This window comes from Molothrus ater, chromosome 5 (assembly GCF_012460135.2).
Source record: "Molothrus ater isolate BHLD 08-10-18 breed brown headed cowbird chromosome 5, BPBGC_Mater_1.1, whole genome shotgun sequence".
NCBI lineage: Eukaryota > Metazoa > Chordata > Aves > Passeriformes > Icteridae > Molothrus > Molothrus ater.
The window spans coordinates 67534521-67549549 of record NC_050482.2 but is presented as its reverse complement, the minus strand read 5'-3'; the positions used below and the strand labels follow the sequence as shown (position 1 = coordinate 67549549).

At 48.6% G+C, this 15029-nt stretch overlaps 1 protein-coding gene across 1 annotated transcript in view; it reads left to right on the top strand.

Moving 5' to 3' along the window:
- Window positions 1-9185: 9185 nt before the first annotated feature.
- The window catches only part of CACNA2D4 (calcium voltage-gated channel auxiliary subunit alpha2delta 4), a 120031-nt gene continuing 114187 nt past the window's right edge, over window positions 9186-15029 (top strand). The window contains exons 1-2 of the mRNA XM_054514822.1: window positions 9186-9268; window positions 13982-14063. Of these exons, the coding sequence (XP_054370797.1) occupies window positions 9204-9268; window positions 13982-14063 (147 nt within the window). The 5' untranslated portion in view covers window positions 9186-9203. The remainder of the gene's footprint in view (window positions 9269-13981; window positions 14064-15029) is intronic.

Below are 15029 nucleotides of genomic sequence, written 5' to 3'. Positions count from 1 at the left end.
AGCAAGGAGCAGACAGAGGCAACAGCAGCAGCCTAGCAACCAAAAATTAGTCCAGACAAATGCAGGATTTCTGATATTATATTCCTTTCCCTTTGCAGGTGCTGTATCACCCAGCAGGAATCCCTTCCCTGTCCCTTGCTCTGCAGCATCCCAGTGGCTGGCACGTGGCAGCCTGGCGTGCCCTGAGCCTGCTCTAGGCCAGGGAAATGAACAAAGCCAGCAGGGAGTGACCAGAGCAGCAAGACTGTTTTCATATGCAGCTCCTGTATTGATCAAAAAATAAATTACAGTTGCTCCCAAATATGCTGTCTCCAGCTGTGTGACAAAGATGACACCAAGGAGACCAGTTGGTGCAAGATTCCCATTATCCTTCCTGTCCCATTAGCTCTGCTCTGAGTCTCTGATGCGATTTGAGACGTGCTGCTGTCAAAGCTGTTGTTGTGCTTCTTCCTTAGAAATGTTTTCCTCTTGCCTGATGACTGCAGCAGCATAATGGGAGTCTGAAAGGGGTTTTGATGATCTGTCCAGAGGTGAGCAATTGCTACTGTCATTTCAGAAAAGACCAGAATTACAAAAAGTCCATTTTCACTTGGAAAGAAAAAGGCAAAACTTTCTGTTGTAGCTCCTTCCTCCCAAACATGACTTTGCCAGAACAGGATGGGCTATTGAGCTATTGAGGTCTGTTTCTGCCCTTGGCCACCCCAGTCTTCATGTGCTAGGGAACAGACTGCTCAGCACTGCTGAAAACAACCCACTGTGGGTGATAAAACATCCAAACATCCTCCTGACTACAGGGCACAGGATCTGCTCACCTGATCTCCACAAAACCCCTGCCCAGAAACTCAGCTCGCTCCTGTGCTCTCTGCATTTGTTTCTACACCTTCATGGCCCTGAGCTGCCATGGCACAAGTGGCTGTTTTCTGGAGCTAATATCAATTTTCTCCTTGGCTAGCACGTTCAGCAGTGTACTGAATCCAGCTAATCAGTGTCTGCCCTGCCAAAAAGCAGGAAAAGGCCTCCATGGCTCTTTTAATCTGTTGGATTTCTCAGCCCTCCTAAGCAATGGATTCTAAGAGGTCTGGTCACATCAACCTTCTCTGCTTCCATCTTATTCCATACTAGATGTGTAAGGCTATCCCTTTTTAATCTTTTAGCCTGAGTATGACCAGAATGCTCTGGAATTTGGAAGTCTGCTGGACTCCCCCCAGTTTTGGGAGGACTGTGAAAGCAGTGAGCTCCTTTCTTTCCTGATCACCCTCAAAAGAGGTTGGTGAGAAGAGAAAGAACACCAGCCTGCCCTTTGCTTCTGCAGTCCATCCTTGGAGGGAAGGCTTTGGAACTGAATAACCTTTCCAGTTGCTGCTTCTGCCTGGGTAGATGAGAAAAAAATAGCTGGTGAAAACAGCTATTAGGAGAAAATACCAGCAGAGCTCTGGAAAAACCTCTGGAAGGCAAATAGAAAATTATGGCGCTCCAGGGATGGGATAGAACTGACCAGTAAGCTGACCAGCAGGGCATACTTTGAAGGTGGCCCAGGAAAGGACTTATGGAATCCTGGGCACAGATAGCTCCCATCTCCAGGGGGGATGAGGAAGATGAGGGAGGATGAGGAGGATGAGGAGTGCTGTGTCTCTGGCCCTGTGTGCTTCCTGGCAAGCACAGAGGGCCATAGCCAGTCCCAGGAATTCACCTCCCAGATGAGCCAGGTGCAGGCTGAGCATTTGCTGGAGCAGGAGAGCAGGTGGAGTGTCCTGGAAGGAGTAGCTCTCCCTGTGCCTGGTGACAGAGCAGGAGGAGCCTTGAGGCTGTGTGACAAGATCTGCTGAAGACCCAGCTGCTGTGTTTGGTGCTGGTTTCCCTCCCGCCCTGGGTGACACTCAGGGGCTGCCATGAGGTAGCTCAGTGCCTGTCAGACTGTGACACCAGACACTGGAGCACAAGTACAAGCCAGGTAATGCTTCTTCTGTCTAGGGGAGTTACAGGTCTGGCCAGCAGAGCAGATCCACGCCTAAACTGCCCTTGTAAAAGGGAATCACTCCAAACTGAGAACGCCAATTAACTCCAGCATCACTTGAACGAATTAAGCCAAGGTCAGAGCTGCAGCAAGCAACCATCACTAATGAGATTTCAGTGCCTGCTCTGCCTACTTTATGCACATCAGATTTCCTGTGAAGGAATCCCTCGGGGCACAACTGTTTGGCTTCTGTTTGAAACTTCAGGAGCCTCTGGCTCAGGAAGATGTAAACTTCAGCCTCAAGGCTGCACTAATGAGAAGGCAGGAGCTGGAGTGCAGCTTTGGCAAATGAAAGATGACTTGAGACAGACATCATAAGTTGGAATAGAAATTTCCTTTCTTACAACACAAAATTTAGAAATATTTGCTCGATTAAAATTTTATATTTAATTATATATATATATATATATATATATATATAATATTATTTATTAATACCTCTTTCAGTCCTACATTCCAGTTTTTGTCACGGAGGGCGGACACAGTTCTTGGTTTTATCTCCAGCGTGCAGCAGGCTGCTCTGTCCCTGACCCAGCCCTTTGCTGAGCTCTCCCTCTCTCTCTCTCTCCTGCCTGTCTCATGTGCTGCCCAGATGCTGACAACAGTGGGGGGAAGCAGAAGGAGCCAGGCTGCTAAAAACTGATTTTTTCAGGCTTTGCACACTACTACACCTTCCATAGTATGTCCCCAGACCAGGCTGAATCCTTGGGAACCACTCTGTCCTGGGGCTGGCAATCTCCTTAGCCAGCACCCACCTCGGGAGGAGATGGCTGAGAGCTGGAGATTCCTCACCCAGCAGAGGGAGGGACCAGCTCCATCACCCCACACCGAGGGGGGCTCAAAAACATCAACAACAACAACCAAAAAATGCTGGCAGCAAACACGCTGGTTCACTTCCTGAGCTCATTTGTGCTCCTTGAAGGAAATCAAAGAAGGCATTTAATGATCCTCCTGGGCACAACGTGATTTGTATCTTCATCCTTTCAGGGCAGGCTCGTGGCACCGAAGGCCCTGGGGTGGAGGGGAAATCTGTTTGAAAGCTGCTGGCAGAGCAGGATGCTGTCAGATGTCGAAGGGAGGAAGGAGGAGTGTGTGTTATGGAAGCTGGCAGGTGACTGAGCTAATTACGGAGTCGGAGGCAATTTAGGGTGACGGGAAGTGACTTGAATTGTAACCAGAGGTTAAAAGAGTTTAAAAGGAGCAGAGCCTGTGCTGCCATGCTTGGATGGGTGAACACCATTCCCTGCCAGCCCGCTGAGCAGCTGGAGGTCAGGGAAGCACCTTTCACACTCACTACAGGGTAATTTCACAGCAAAACACAAAACGGTGTTAATTGGATGTGGAAAGCCTTTTGCAGAGAGCCTCCCCCCACCTCTTTCTCTTCTTCAGAACTGTCAGGGTATTTTTAATAACAATTGATGGTTGCCTAAAATCACAAAACATGTTTTCATTAATATTCATGAAAGAATGGACTGGTTTTATCTACACCTACATCAATGTGTGGTAAAATGTATCCAAAGCCCAGCTTTTATCTTTAATCACACTGAAACTGATCGCCTCTGATTTTTGCAGGGAAAAAAAAGTGGTCTCGTTTTCAAAGGAGAAAAGCATGAAATGTTATCATTTGTGACCTAGAATTTTGGCAAAGCTTCTGCCTTCTGTGGAATCAAAAGGAAGGGAAAAGAAATAATAAGACTTCTAAGATTTTTTTTTTAATTGAGTTCTGAATATTCCGTAAATTCTGATACACGTTTCTACAACAGGTCTTGCTTGAACACTCAGTATCGGCAGGACAAAAATTAGCATGAAAGATTCAAAGATTTTCAACCTCTGAAAGATGAAAAAAAAAATCTTTCTGCCCAGCCATTTCCATTTATTTATGCCGTGGCAGTGTGCAGCAGCTTCCCCAAGGATGAGGCACGAGTGCTGTGCCAGCCCACAGACGGAGAGCCCCTGGCCCTCAGTGCTGCGCTGGGGAGAGGCAGCTCAGCTGTGCTGATGCCATCTTCCCTGACAGGCAGATGTTCCATGCCTGGATCACCACAGAGAGGCCTGCAGAGTGCTGCAGCCCAGCTCCACGGCCTCCCTGAGCCACCCCTATTGCCAGGGAACAGAAAACCTCCCTGGTGAACTGGCAGTGCCATCCAAACACATCAGGGGAGGGCAGGGAAGCGTGGGGCTTTGCTGCTTTGTCCCTGCAGATCACTGCCAGGACAGAAGAGGGTCCTTGGCACTGGAGGCTCTGCTGTCTCCCCCTGCAAGAGCTCAGAGAATTATTGTATTTCCAAAACACCCTACAGCCATGACCTAATAAATCCTTATCAGGATTTCAGCAAGTAGGTGAACCAGTAACATCAGAGCATAAAGGCATCTATGATCTCTATGAACTCATCTCTGTGCCTTCCCCACCTGCTGACCCTGACAGTGCAACAGATGGAGGAGGGACCCTCCTTTTTTGTAGCCCTGCCAGGCTGGAACAACTTTAATTTGGCCTGAGTACCTCTGTCCTGATAACCTTGCAAAATCCTGAGCCCTCACTAACACAGTGAGCAGAGAGAAGGAGGGATCTGCAGCGTGTTCCCCAAACAGGGTCATTGCATCATACCTCGAGTACACAGGATTTGGCAGCATAGATGATGTTGCTAGAAGTGCACTGAGTCAAGTGTCTTTGCAGCACATACTGGCAGAATGACTGCCACCATTTATTCAGGCACTTGATGCACCAAGATTCCTGGGGCTCCCCACAGAGCAAAGCCTCCTCCCCAAGGAAGCTGTTATAGTGCAGGCAGTTTATCACAAAAGGCTTTAATCTCTTTTAAAATGGGATTTCCCTTTCTCTTAATCAAGTTCCTTCAGGTGAACTTGAAATGTAAAAGATTAAGTTTAACCCTTTGATAGTGGATAAAGTTCACTTTCCCTCTGTCTGCTTTTTCAGGAAAGCTGCATTCCTGTGGGGGAGAACTGCTCACAGTTCTCCCCAAACAGAGCATCTGCTTTCACTTACTTTTCCTTTTCTTTTTCTATTTTCCTTTTTTTTTTTTTTTAATTCATTCTTTTCCTTGCCATGGCTTCAGGGGTGGTGGGAAGATGCTCCAGTGCTTTTTGTTTCCTGTGCATTCTGCTCTCCCTTGGTGTCTCCCTCTGTGCCCTGAATTTCCTACTGCTCAGAACACTGTGTCTGATGAGGGTTTAAAATGCTGCTAGCAAAAACAAATTTAAAAAAAAATGCTAATTTCATCTTGGAGTATTTAAACAAGTCTAAATTTAGAGCGGAGCTGTGGAAAAAAAAAACTAAAAAGGGAAAAAAGGCAAAGTAACCAGCTGAAGGCATTAATTAATATGACACCTATGTGGCTGCTTCTATAAACTGCAGGGAGAGCATGTGGCTTGCAGATGAATGGGTGTCCAGGCAGAAATGTACAGAGCCCATGGGTGTGATGGGGGCTCTGGGAGGACATGTGTGGTGCAAATCCTCCTGCTTCCCAGAGCTCATCTGGGAATGCAGAGCTGCTGATGGGACCAGGTGGGTTGGGAGGGCAGCACTCAGCTGGGGACACCTCCCCTGGCCCAGCTACAGCACCACCACTGGTGCAGGAGCAGCTCCTTCCCATTCCCACCAAATCCACACCTCTGCAGAGGCTGCTAACTCTCCACAGCACTGAAACTCGATGCCAAGAGATCTGCATGGCCAGTCAGTAAAACCATGACTAAAATTACTTTTCCACCACTGCCTCTGGCAAGGATCCCCTCCCCTGGCAGCTGCTGGGACCGAGAGAGATTGGGTTCTGTGGTATTGGCAAACACCACCCCAGGGAATGGTCACACCTGCTCACACAAGGCAGAGACACCCTCCCCATGTCTCCTCAATGAGACACCAGCTCAAACCCAGGCTCATAAGCAGAGTATTTGACCAGGGTAGAAAAGGAGATTTTGTGCCCAGATGCTCTAAGTTGCCCCATCAAGAGATAATGAGAGGCACAAGGTTACAATCTCAGACAAATGCATCTGCTGGGAACAAAGAATAAACATTGTTTATTCCCATCATGGCTTGTTTTACATACACTCTCCTCCTATGTATCCCACTGTGAGACTTTACTTCTTAACCAGTCTTTTGGTGATAGTTGTTATTTTCCTGGTCATAACATTTGCCAGTCTCTTCCCATAACATGATAATCCAAACTCTGGCTTTAGTCTAACCAGAAATAAATAGAGCAGGTAAATCTCTCCCCTGCCTGTGTTTACAGCACAAAATCACACTGGTATTTTTTTTATTGCCTCATGGTTTTGCAAATGTAGCTCTAAATTGCTGCACTTGCTCACCTCTTGCAGCTTTAAGTTCTCACTCCTTGTTATGTATTTGCTTTCATTCTTTCTCACAGATTTCATTTTCTTTTTCCCCAGTCAGCCCCTGCTGTTATCTCCTTCCCTTGCTCCAACTGTGCTCACACACGGTGGAGGCTGAGCCCTGCAGAAGCAACTGGATGCACACTAATCCCATTAAGGCCCCTCCAGGCACCTGGGGTTTTCAGTTTTCAGTGCTATTTTCATTTAATCTTCCAATCTTACTTCCTTGCAATTTTAGATCATTAAGGGGTTAAGTGAGATATATCCACTAAATGAGATAAATCCAAATAAAGGGATTTGGATCTCCCAGTTCAGCGTGCTGCTGTCTCATTGCCTTTTCTATCAATGTTTCAGGGGTTACCAAACACACCCAGACAAGAGCTCTTGCCAGAACCCATCTGGATTAACCTGGGTCCCAGCTGCAAGCAGCACACTGAAGAGATCCTGCAAAAATCACTCACAAAAACAATTTATATGGCTCCTTGCAAAGTGGAGAAAAAAATGTTATCTAAAATATTGATGCTCCTGCCTTCAGATCTCATTTCAGATTTTTTTTTTCAGTATGTGAATTTTTATCCTCTCTTCCCTCAAGTATCCAGACAGGGAAGCCTGTCACCCTGGGTGCCACCCCTCAGTTTTAATCCTGGTAAGCACAGACAAATGAAGCCTTCATTGTCAGTCTTCCCAGCTCCTCTAAGAGCAATTTTCTCCTATTTTCCAGCTGCAGGGGCAGGAGGAGGCTGCACATTTTGGCCACTTGGGAGAGGTGAATTACACGGGCCCAGATCTGCTCTGCCTGTTGCCTTCCAAAGCTGGCTCGGGCAGCTGCTGTGCAGCCATGTGATGTGCTAAAGGCACTGTCTCTGGAGTGTTTGTTGTGTAGAAATTGATTCTTTTGTAGATTTTAAGGTCAGAAAGAACCATTTTAACTTTCCCACGAAACCCTTTGCACAGACTTAAAAACATAAGAGAAATTTATGCCCTCCAGGCCCACAGCTTCTGCATGAAGAAGATTGTAATTCTCAGTAAGACATTGTCTGGAGTAAATATTGTAATAAATGACAAAACCATCCTATCCTGAGGTGAGTTATTCCTGGAATTACTTAATTCCTTACCACAGGCTTTCAGCCTCTTCATCATACAATTTAACCTCTATTCAATATTTCCTGGTTTTATTCCCTTTTCGGTATTTCCTTTGTCACTTCTATTATCCCATTTAAACTGCATCTGTGCTGGCTTTGGCCAGGATTCAGTTATTTTCCTAATAGTTGTCATCTATACTATGGGCCTTAATTTTATTTCAGTGCTTTGACAGCCAGTTTCCCCCTCCATGTCCTTAGAGAAAAACTAACAATCTAGTGTGGCTTCGCATTTTACATTAAACATTTGCATTTTACATTAAACAAGCCATTTGTAAATGTGCCAAAGATGATTGGAAGGTACTGTAATAAATGGCTTAATTCATAGCCATAGAGCCTAGCTGTTCAACAGGTTGAAGCAGTAATTTATGCTCTTTCTGCTGCCATATCTGTAGTTATTTATAATTCATACTTCTTATGATGATAATGAGCTTCCACAATGTGTCCCTCATCCAAGTGTGCAGTGTGCTGCTTCCTGCCATTCATCAGGCTCAGCAATTGGCCTCCTTTGATTCATTGCTCTCCAGACACAGACCAGGGGATGGCAATCTCAAGTGAATGTTGGCCAAACTGAAAGGTCTGGCTATTAATAAATAATCATTCACATTAGGAGGTGATCAGTTGAAACTGGCAGAGAGAGCCCTTCCTTTTGTGTCACTTTTGCTTTCCACTGCTCATTTTCCCTCCTCTGCTCTGGCCAGAGACCCACAGCCGTGGTTTGGAAGGAGATTGCCTTGGCAATCGCCTCGGAGCTGTCCTGGATGCTCTGCTCGGCCTCATCGCCCCTGAGCAAACCTCAGCCCCGGGCAGGGGCCAGCAGGGACCCGCTGGTACCTTCAGGGTTCCCCCGATCCCCTTGGGACAGGAGATAACGCTGGGACAACCAGCCGGAGGGACCCGCCAGCATCCTGCAGGTCGGGGAGGCCCCGCCAGGCAGAGATCAAAGCTCTGGGAAAGGTTTGGGGGATGTGGATGCGACCCCTTTAAAGCAGGCACGGCCTGACCTCCGGCTGGAGAAGCCAAGACCCGTCTTCAGAAATCAGAGTAATCCCGGGTGATTTTATCCCACTCCACTTCCCTAAATCTGCGGCTGCTGCTGCTTGCCGAGAGGATTAAGGGCTGGCAGGGGATTACGTAGCCGCTGCAGCTCCCAGCGCCGAGCTCCCTCCTGGCGCGGCCGCTCCGGGGCCTGGAGCCGCTCCTCACCCGTGGGTGCGCACCCCTGACAGGGGCCCGAGCCGATCGCCACCCGTGGGTGCGCACCCCTGACCGGGGCCTGGAGCCGCTCCGTACCTGTGGGTGCGCACCCCTGATCGGACCCGGAGCTGCTCCACACCCGTGGGTGCGCACCCCTGATCGGACCCGGAGCTGCTCCACACCCGTGGGTGCGCACCCCTGATCGGACCCGGAGCTGCTCCACACCCGTGGGTGCGCACCGGGCCGCAACTCCCACACGGTTCCGTGCCCTGGGCCGAACACCCCCGACGGCGCCCGGCAGCCGCGGCGGCGCTCCCGGGGCAGAGGCGGCTGCGGTGCCCCCGGGCCTCGGCGCCTCACCAGCAGGGCTCCCAGGCCGGCACCATGGCGGGGGCCGCCGGGGAGCTCCCTCAGGGCAGCAGGAGCGGCCGGGAGCCTCCGCATACCGCCGGCCGGAGCCCTTGCTGATGGCCGGTGCCTGCAGGATGGGGCCCTGGGCCGTGCCGTGGATGATGCTCTGTCTGCTCTGCCTGCCGCCCTGTGCCAGGGCCCAGACGAAGATCCCACTGGAGACGTGAGTGTTGCTGTGTGCACGGGCGGTGCGGGTGGGAATTGCCTCCCCGACAGTGGCAGGAGCGGCGGGGACAGGGTGCTCCTGAGGGACACATGGCTCCGGTAGCTGGCACTGCCCTGCATTGGCTCCTGGCAGAGGGCACAGACATGGGAGCCACCAATTCTATGTCCAGGTCTAGGCTAGGATGCAATGCCTCTTCCTCCTCACTCCTCAAGCTAGCAACTCATCTCTTTGGTTAAGTATTTTGGCATCTATTAATGCTCTGCTTAATGCACTGGGCAGCAGAAGGCAAAAACAGTTTAAAGACACGTTCATAAAACCTCGCTGTCGCTGCTGTAACTTGCAGAGATCCCACCATGGAGGCAGACGGGAGTGGCCCCAGTTTGGCAGCTCCCAGTTGAGCAGAGTGGTTTCAGTGGGCGCTGCTGGGTTTCAGGATGCCACGAATACCCAGGGGATGCACAGCCCTGGCCAGGTTCTGGCTGGGGAAGGTGCACACGGGGTGTTTGAGTGATGATGCACCTCTTTGTGCAGAGCAAGGTTTGCAGCTCCAAAGCTCTGGTCCCTTGCGTTGGTCTGGATCAGTGCTGGCTGCAAAGGGCCTGGGTAAAGCACACAGCCGTGTTTATTCACCTGTGTGGCTGTCAGAGGATGTTAGTGAGCGAGGCTGAATGGAGGAAAGAGGCCTCAGCGCTTCTTGCTGGTGCTGGCTCCACCTCTCTACAACAGGCGTAATGGCCCTCCCTAGAGCTCCGGAGGGAAGGAATGAGAAGCTGAGCTGCAATACAAAGCACACCCAGCCGTGGTTTGTGCATGCACTGCACATGCAGGGACTCTAGATGCATATTTTGGGGTTTTTGGTTTGCGAACCTTGGGTTTGCAATGCTCCAAAGCCTGTGTGTGTCTGTGTGACAAGCGGCTCCTCCAGCACCGTCACTGCCGGAAAGCTCCCCGCCAGCAAAGCAGCGCTGGCAGCCCCCCAGGAGCCCAAGAGCTCTCGGCAAGCCCAGTTTATAAAAACTTCACCTTGTTAAGCTGATTTGGACGAGTTAAATCCTTTAAGGATTAGAAATGTCAGTGCCGCCGTTGGTAAAAGCTGTTGTGGGGCAGCCTCTGGGGAGCTGGGACAGGGTTGTGGGTGCAGGACAGCAGCTTGGTCTGGAGAAGAGACAACACTGCCAGGCAGTTTGAGGAGGAAACATCTGAAAAATCAACTCAAGTCAGCTTAAGCACTTTCCTGCGTTTGGGGAAACGTTTTTTATTCAAAAATTGCCAATAAGGCACTTACAGATGTGCCACCAATACAGCCCATCTGCCCAGGGGCTGCACTGACATTATCCAAGAGGGTCTCAGGAATCTTTGCTGCCAATTCTATTCTTGCACTATCGAGCCCTTCCCCAGCAAAAATGCTTCTGATTTGGGTTTCACAGAAAGGACACAGAGGTTACACAGGATGAAATCCAACTTCTGCCAACTTCAAACCAAGCAAATCAACTTTCTATGTCCAGGATAAATACCACATAGGAATGAATACCTTTTGGCATTGAAGCCTCTGGCATTTAGAAGCCAGCCTGTCCTTTTTGCTGTTCTTGCCACTGAATACAAGAGCAGGGATTAGAGGCAGACAATCTCCGACCAAAACCTTTTCTGATGTGTTTCGTTATAATGTGATACTGAAAAAAAGAGATTTACGTCACTTTGCACAATTTGGAACTTATTCCTGTACAAGAATGAAGAATAAACAATAGAAACAGAGCTTTTCTCCTCTGGTACTAAAACCAGAGCAATGGCTGAATTAATCCCTGGTGTTTCAAATCCACTCATGAATTTAACCAAAACACAAAAGTCGCCCTTTTGAAATGAAATTTCAGCAGGGAAATACATTGGCCAGAGGCCCAGAGGGAGTAAGTCAGCAGAAAATGGCTCTGTTTCATGGGTTACACGGGGACATTTTAGGGACACAAAAGCAGAGTCCTTCAAGCAGCAGCTGGGTTCAGGCGGGGTGAGGTGACACAAGGCTCAGTCGGGCTGTGCTGCTCCCCAAGCCGTGTCTGGCTTTGCTGCATCGTGCTTGGATCACTGCCAGCTCATTCCAGAGCCCGCTCCTCTCTGACTCCAGCAGTGCAAAAATCTGCTCAGTCAGTTCCTAGTGATGCTTCTGGGGTGCCAGTTCGGCACACAAACCACCTCTTCTTCCCGGCTGGACACAGCTCTGCTCAGTAGTGGTGAGGAGTTGGGGCTGGCTTATTTTGGGGTAATGGAAGCTCTGGGAAATGCTGGTGGGAGAGGCAAAGATCAACCTGGTGTGGCCTCTTTAGGCTGCTCCTGTTGCCTTTATACACCTGCTCCCGAGCTGGACAGAGCCAGAGACCTTAAAAGAAATTTCTCTGCAAGCTGATGAATTTCAGACTGACCTTTTCTCTTGCTTGTTTATGAAAAAAATTAAAGGAACCTATTTAAGTTCAGCAGGCTGCCCTTAATTTCCCAGTATTCTAAGGTTGCTCATTTCCCTGGCAAATAATTGTCTTTTAAATATGAAAATGCCAGTGTATTTCAGCCTCTTCACTTTCCTACTTTGCAACTTCCATGAAATGCCACCAGATATGTTTAATGACACAAACTTTAGCCCTGTAACACAGGGATTTGAGACCTCTGAGCCCTCTCATTCCTCTGTGCCCCTTAACTTTCTAACCAGTCCCCCAGAGCTGCCAGTCTCTGCCCCTCTCTTTGGTCCTTCTCTCTTTGTGCCTCATTCTTCCTCTGCTTTGAGACCAGAAGCAATACCAGTCCCTGAGCCAGAGGACACATCCCAAAACTATACAAACCCCTTTTTTATTCAAATCCTGCTGTTGCTGGAAGTTCAAGAAGTTGCTCAACTGCAGCCACTAATCAGAAGTTAACACCAGAGACTCTTCCACCCTGCTGGGTTGAAGAATGTTGAGGGCTGGAAGGAGCAGGGGCACACTACACATATGACACAAAGCAGAGGTGAGGGGAGGGAAATGGGGTAAAAATAAACATCCCTCCTAAAATTACTATCCCTTCATGTTTAGGTTTTCTTTTTCTACAGTAAAAGGCAAGGAGACTGGAGAATATTTGTTAAATTCAGCACAAAACATCTTGTCCATAAAACTTATAAAGCCAGTAGCAGCAGATGGGCATCAATTTAAATGTTGATCCAGAGATCCTCATATCTAAGGGAATGATTAGTCACTACTACAACAAACAGGAAAGCATCCCATGGGACCCTGTTTCCTCTTTTATTCCAGGCTTGCTAGAATAACTGTGATATAGCCCAATAAATCCTGGTCTCCTAGAAAATATCTGTATGCTTTTTTCTCTAAGGATGAAATAGTGAGATAAAAGCTCTGGCTCTGCAAATAAGATGCAGAGCACAATGAAAAAAAAAAAAAAAGAAAAAAAAAAGAAGAAAATGAATTGACTTCACCTGGTGCCAGTTCACCCTGAGTGGTTAAATATGAATGCCTCATTGCCAATTAAGGATTGATTTTAAAAGGCACCCACTCTCTCATGCTTTTTTATAGCCGTGAGAAGAGGTGCAGAGCTGAAGCTTTGTGTTTGCTCCAAATCATCCTGTGTGTTTAAAAAAGCCTGTGTGTTCCTGCGTGCAAGAGGGGAGTCTAAGCAGGCTTTCCTAGGTAGAAGTGAGCTCTTGTGGTTATTCCACCATTGCTGTGCTGGCTTTTCTCCTGAGCTCATCTCTGTAGTGGTGTGTTATTTGTGGTGCAGCGCACTGGGAAATCAGGCCCTGAGGTTAAAGCCTGCCTGGGACTCAAAGAACTCCCCTGGAAGCTGTAGGTAAGACTCTGCACTTATCATAAATAAGTGTAAGTGGAGAAGGCCACTCATTGCATTAAATAAATCTCTCTTAAGTGAATCCTTGTTGAGGGAGCTGCCTAGCATGGCTTGTGTAAGTGCTGATGAAGTGCTCTGTCAATTTTGGGAGCCATCTATTTTGATTTGGGTGGCTCAGTGTTCAGGCTGCTCCTCAACATCTGAATGTTCTCCACGTGGGATCACTGCCCTCCATTATTTCCAGGATGGCACAAGTTGGGGGTGCTTTACAGTGACAATGTGCATAATCAGCTGTGGCATTATCAAGCAGCAGCCCTGCCAGTGAGAGCAGGGAATTTGGCTGGCTCATCAGTCTCTGGCCTGCTCTGCTGGAGGAGCTGAATCCAAAGGCTGAAAATCCAAGGGGTGAATCATGGCACCTTCTCTAAGTCCTGACACTTATTTCTCTTCAGCAGATTTGGCACTGGGTGTCTAGCCCTTCACCCCAGGGCCTGTCAGGAGAGACAAATAGGTGTCTGCAGAAAGCAATTTATTTCCCTTTGCTAGCGACAGAAGGAGCTCAGATGCTATCTAAGACCAAATTTCCATGTCTAAAGTTAGGTTGGACAAATTCAAGGCCGAGCACAGTGACTGAGACCAGCAGAACTCAGTGTTTCTCCCTGCTCCCCAATCCCCTGGCTGGAATGTCCCAGGGCAGCACTGTCTCCTGCCTTGCTGCTTGGCTGGCTGGAGTCTGGGGACAAAACATTGCCACTGTTGGAGAGTGGCTTGGAGAAATAGAGGGGTTTGTGCTCAGGATAATAGAGTTTTACCAGTCTGAAGAAAACTCTGCAGTCTAACCAGCTCTGCAGATTTGGACTTATTAACACTGGTTTTCCTTCTTTTGGCCTTTTTTAGGGTGAAGTCCTGGGCAGATGCCTTTGGTGGGGAGCTGTACTCCATTGTGACTAAGTATTCAGGCTCTCTCCTGTTGCAGAAGGTAGGCAAAACCTGTGAGGGTTCCCTTTGTTTTGTGTCACCTCCCTGTGTGCCTCCCAAGGTTTCCCCCAGGGTGGAGGAAAGAATAAGGCACTAGTGTGCAGCTGTCTTTAAAACCATGGAGCTCCATATCCCTAAGCCCAGAGTGATGCCCTGTGGCCATTCTCGATGAGCTGGAGAGCAGATCCATTCAATGCCTTCCCTGCTTTCATCAGCCATTGCTGAGCACTACCTTAATTGCACCACTTTTTGTTAAAAATACTTTTTAACAGCACTCCTCATGTTTCCCTCTGATGATCACCTCCTGCTCTCCTATGCTGACCCTTCATTCCTCCTTTCCTAAGTCTCTCTCCTACTCATCACTCACCCCATCATCCCCTCCTGCATCTCTCCAGCTGACACTAATTTTTTTTTTCTTTTTGCTTTCTCATCTGTATTCAGCCAGTTGTTTATCAATTATTTGCATTTTGCCCTTAAGACTCTGCTTCAGGCAGGTGCCCTGGAAGCCAGGGGGGCAGAGTTTTGCTTGGCCTGTTCACCAAACAGGCACTACTGCACTAAACTCTCCAGCAGCATTCAAGGGTGTAGCTCCAGGGACTTTAAACAAATGCAGCTGTAGAGAAGCTCCCTTAAGTCAGTGGTGAATGGCTGCTCCTCCTTCAGACCTGGGGATCTCTGCCCTGCACCTCCTAAGTGCTGCTCTGGGGAACTGGTGCCTGCATCCAGAGGAATGCACACTGCACTTTGTGGCCATCCAGTTCTTTTTTCTTTCTCTGATTCTCCAGCACAAGCCATGAGTTGCCCCTTACACCTTCTAGGTGTCTGACTTCTGTGTTCATATTAGCAATTATACCTACATCCCAGTGCACAACACAGGATTTGGGTATCACATTCCTTGCCTTGCTGCTAAGCCTTGTTTCCCTGTCCCTAGAGTGCTGCTTTTTGCCTGGAGTAAGGGATCATATCC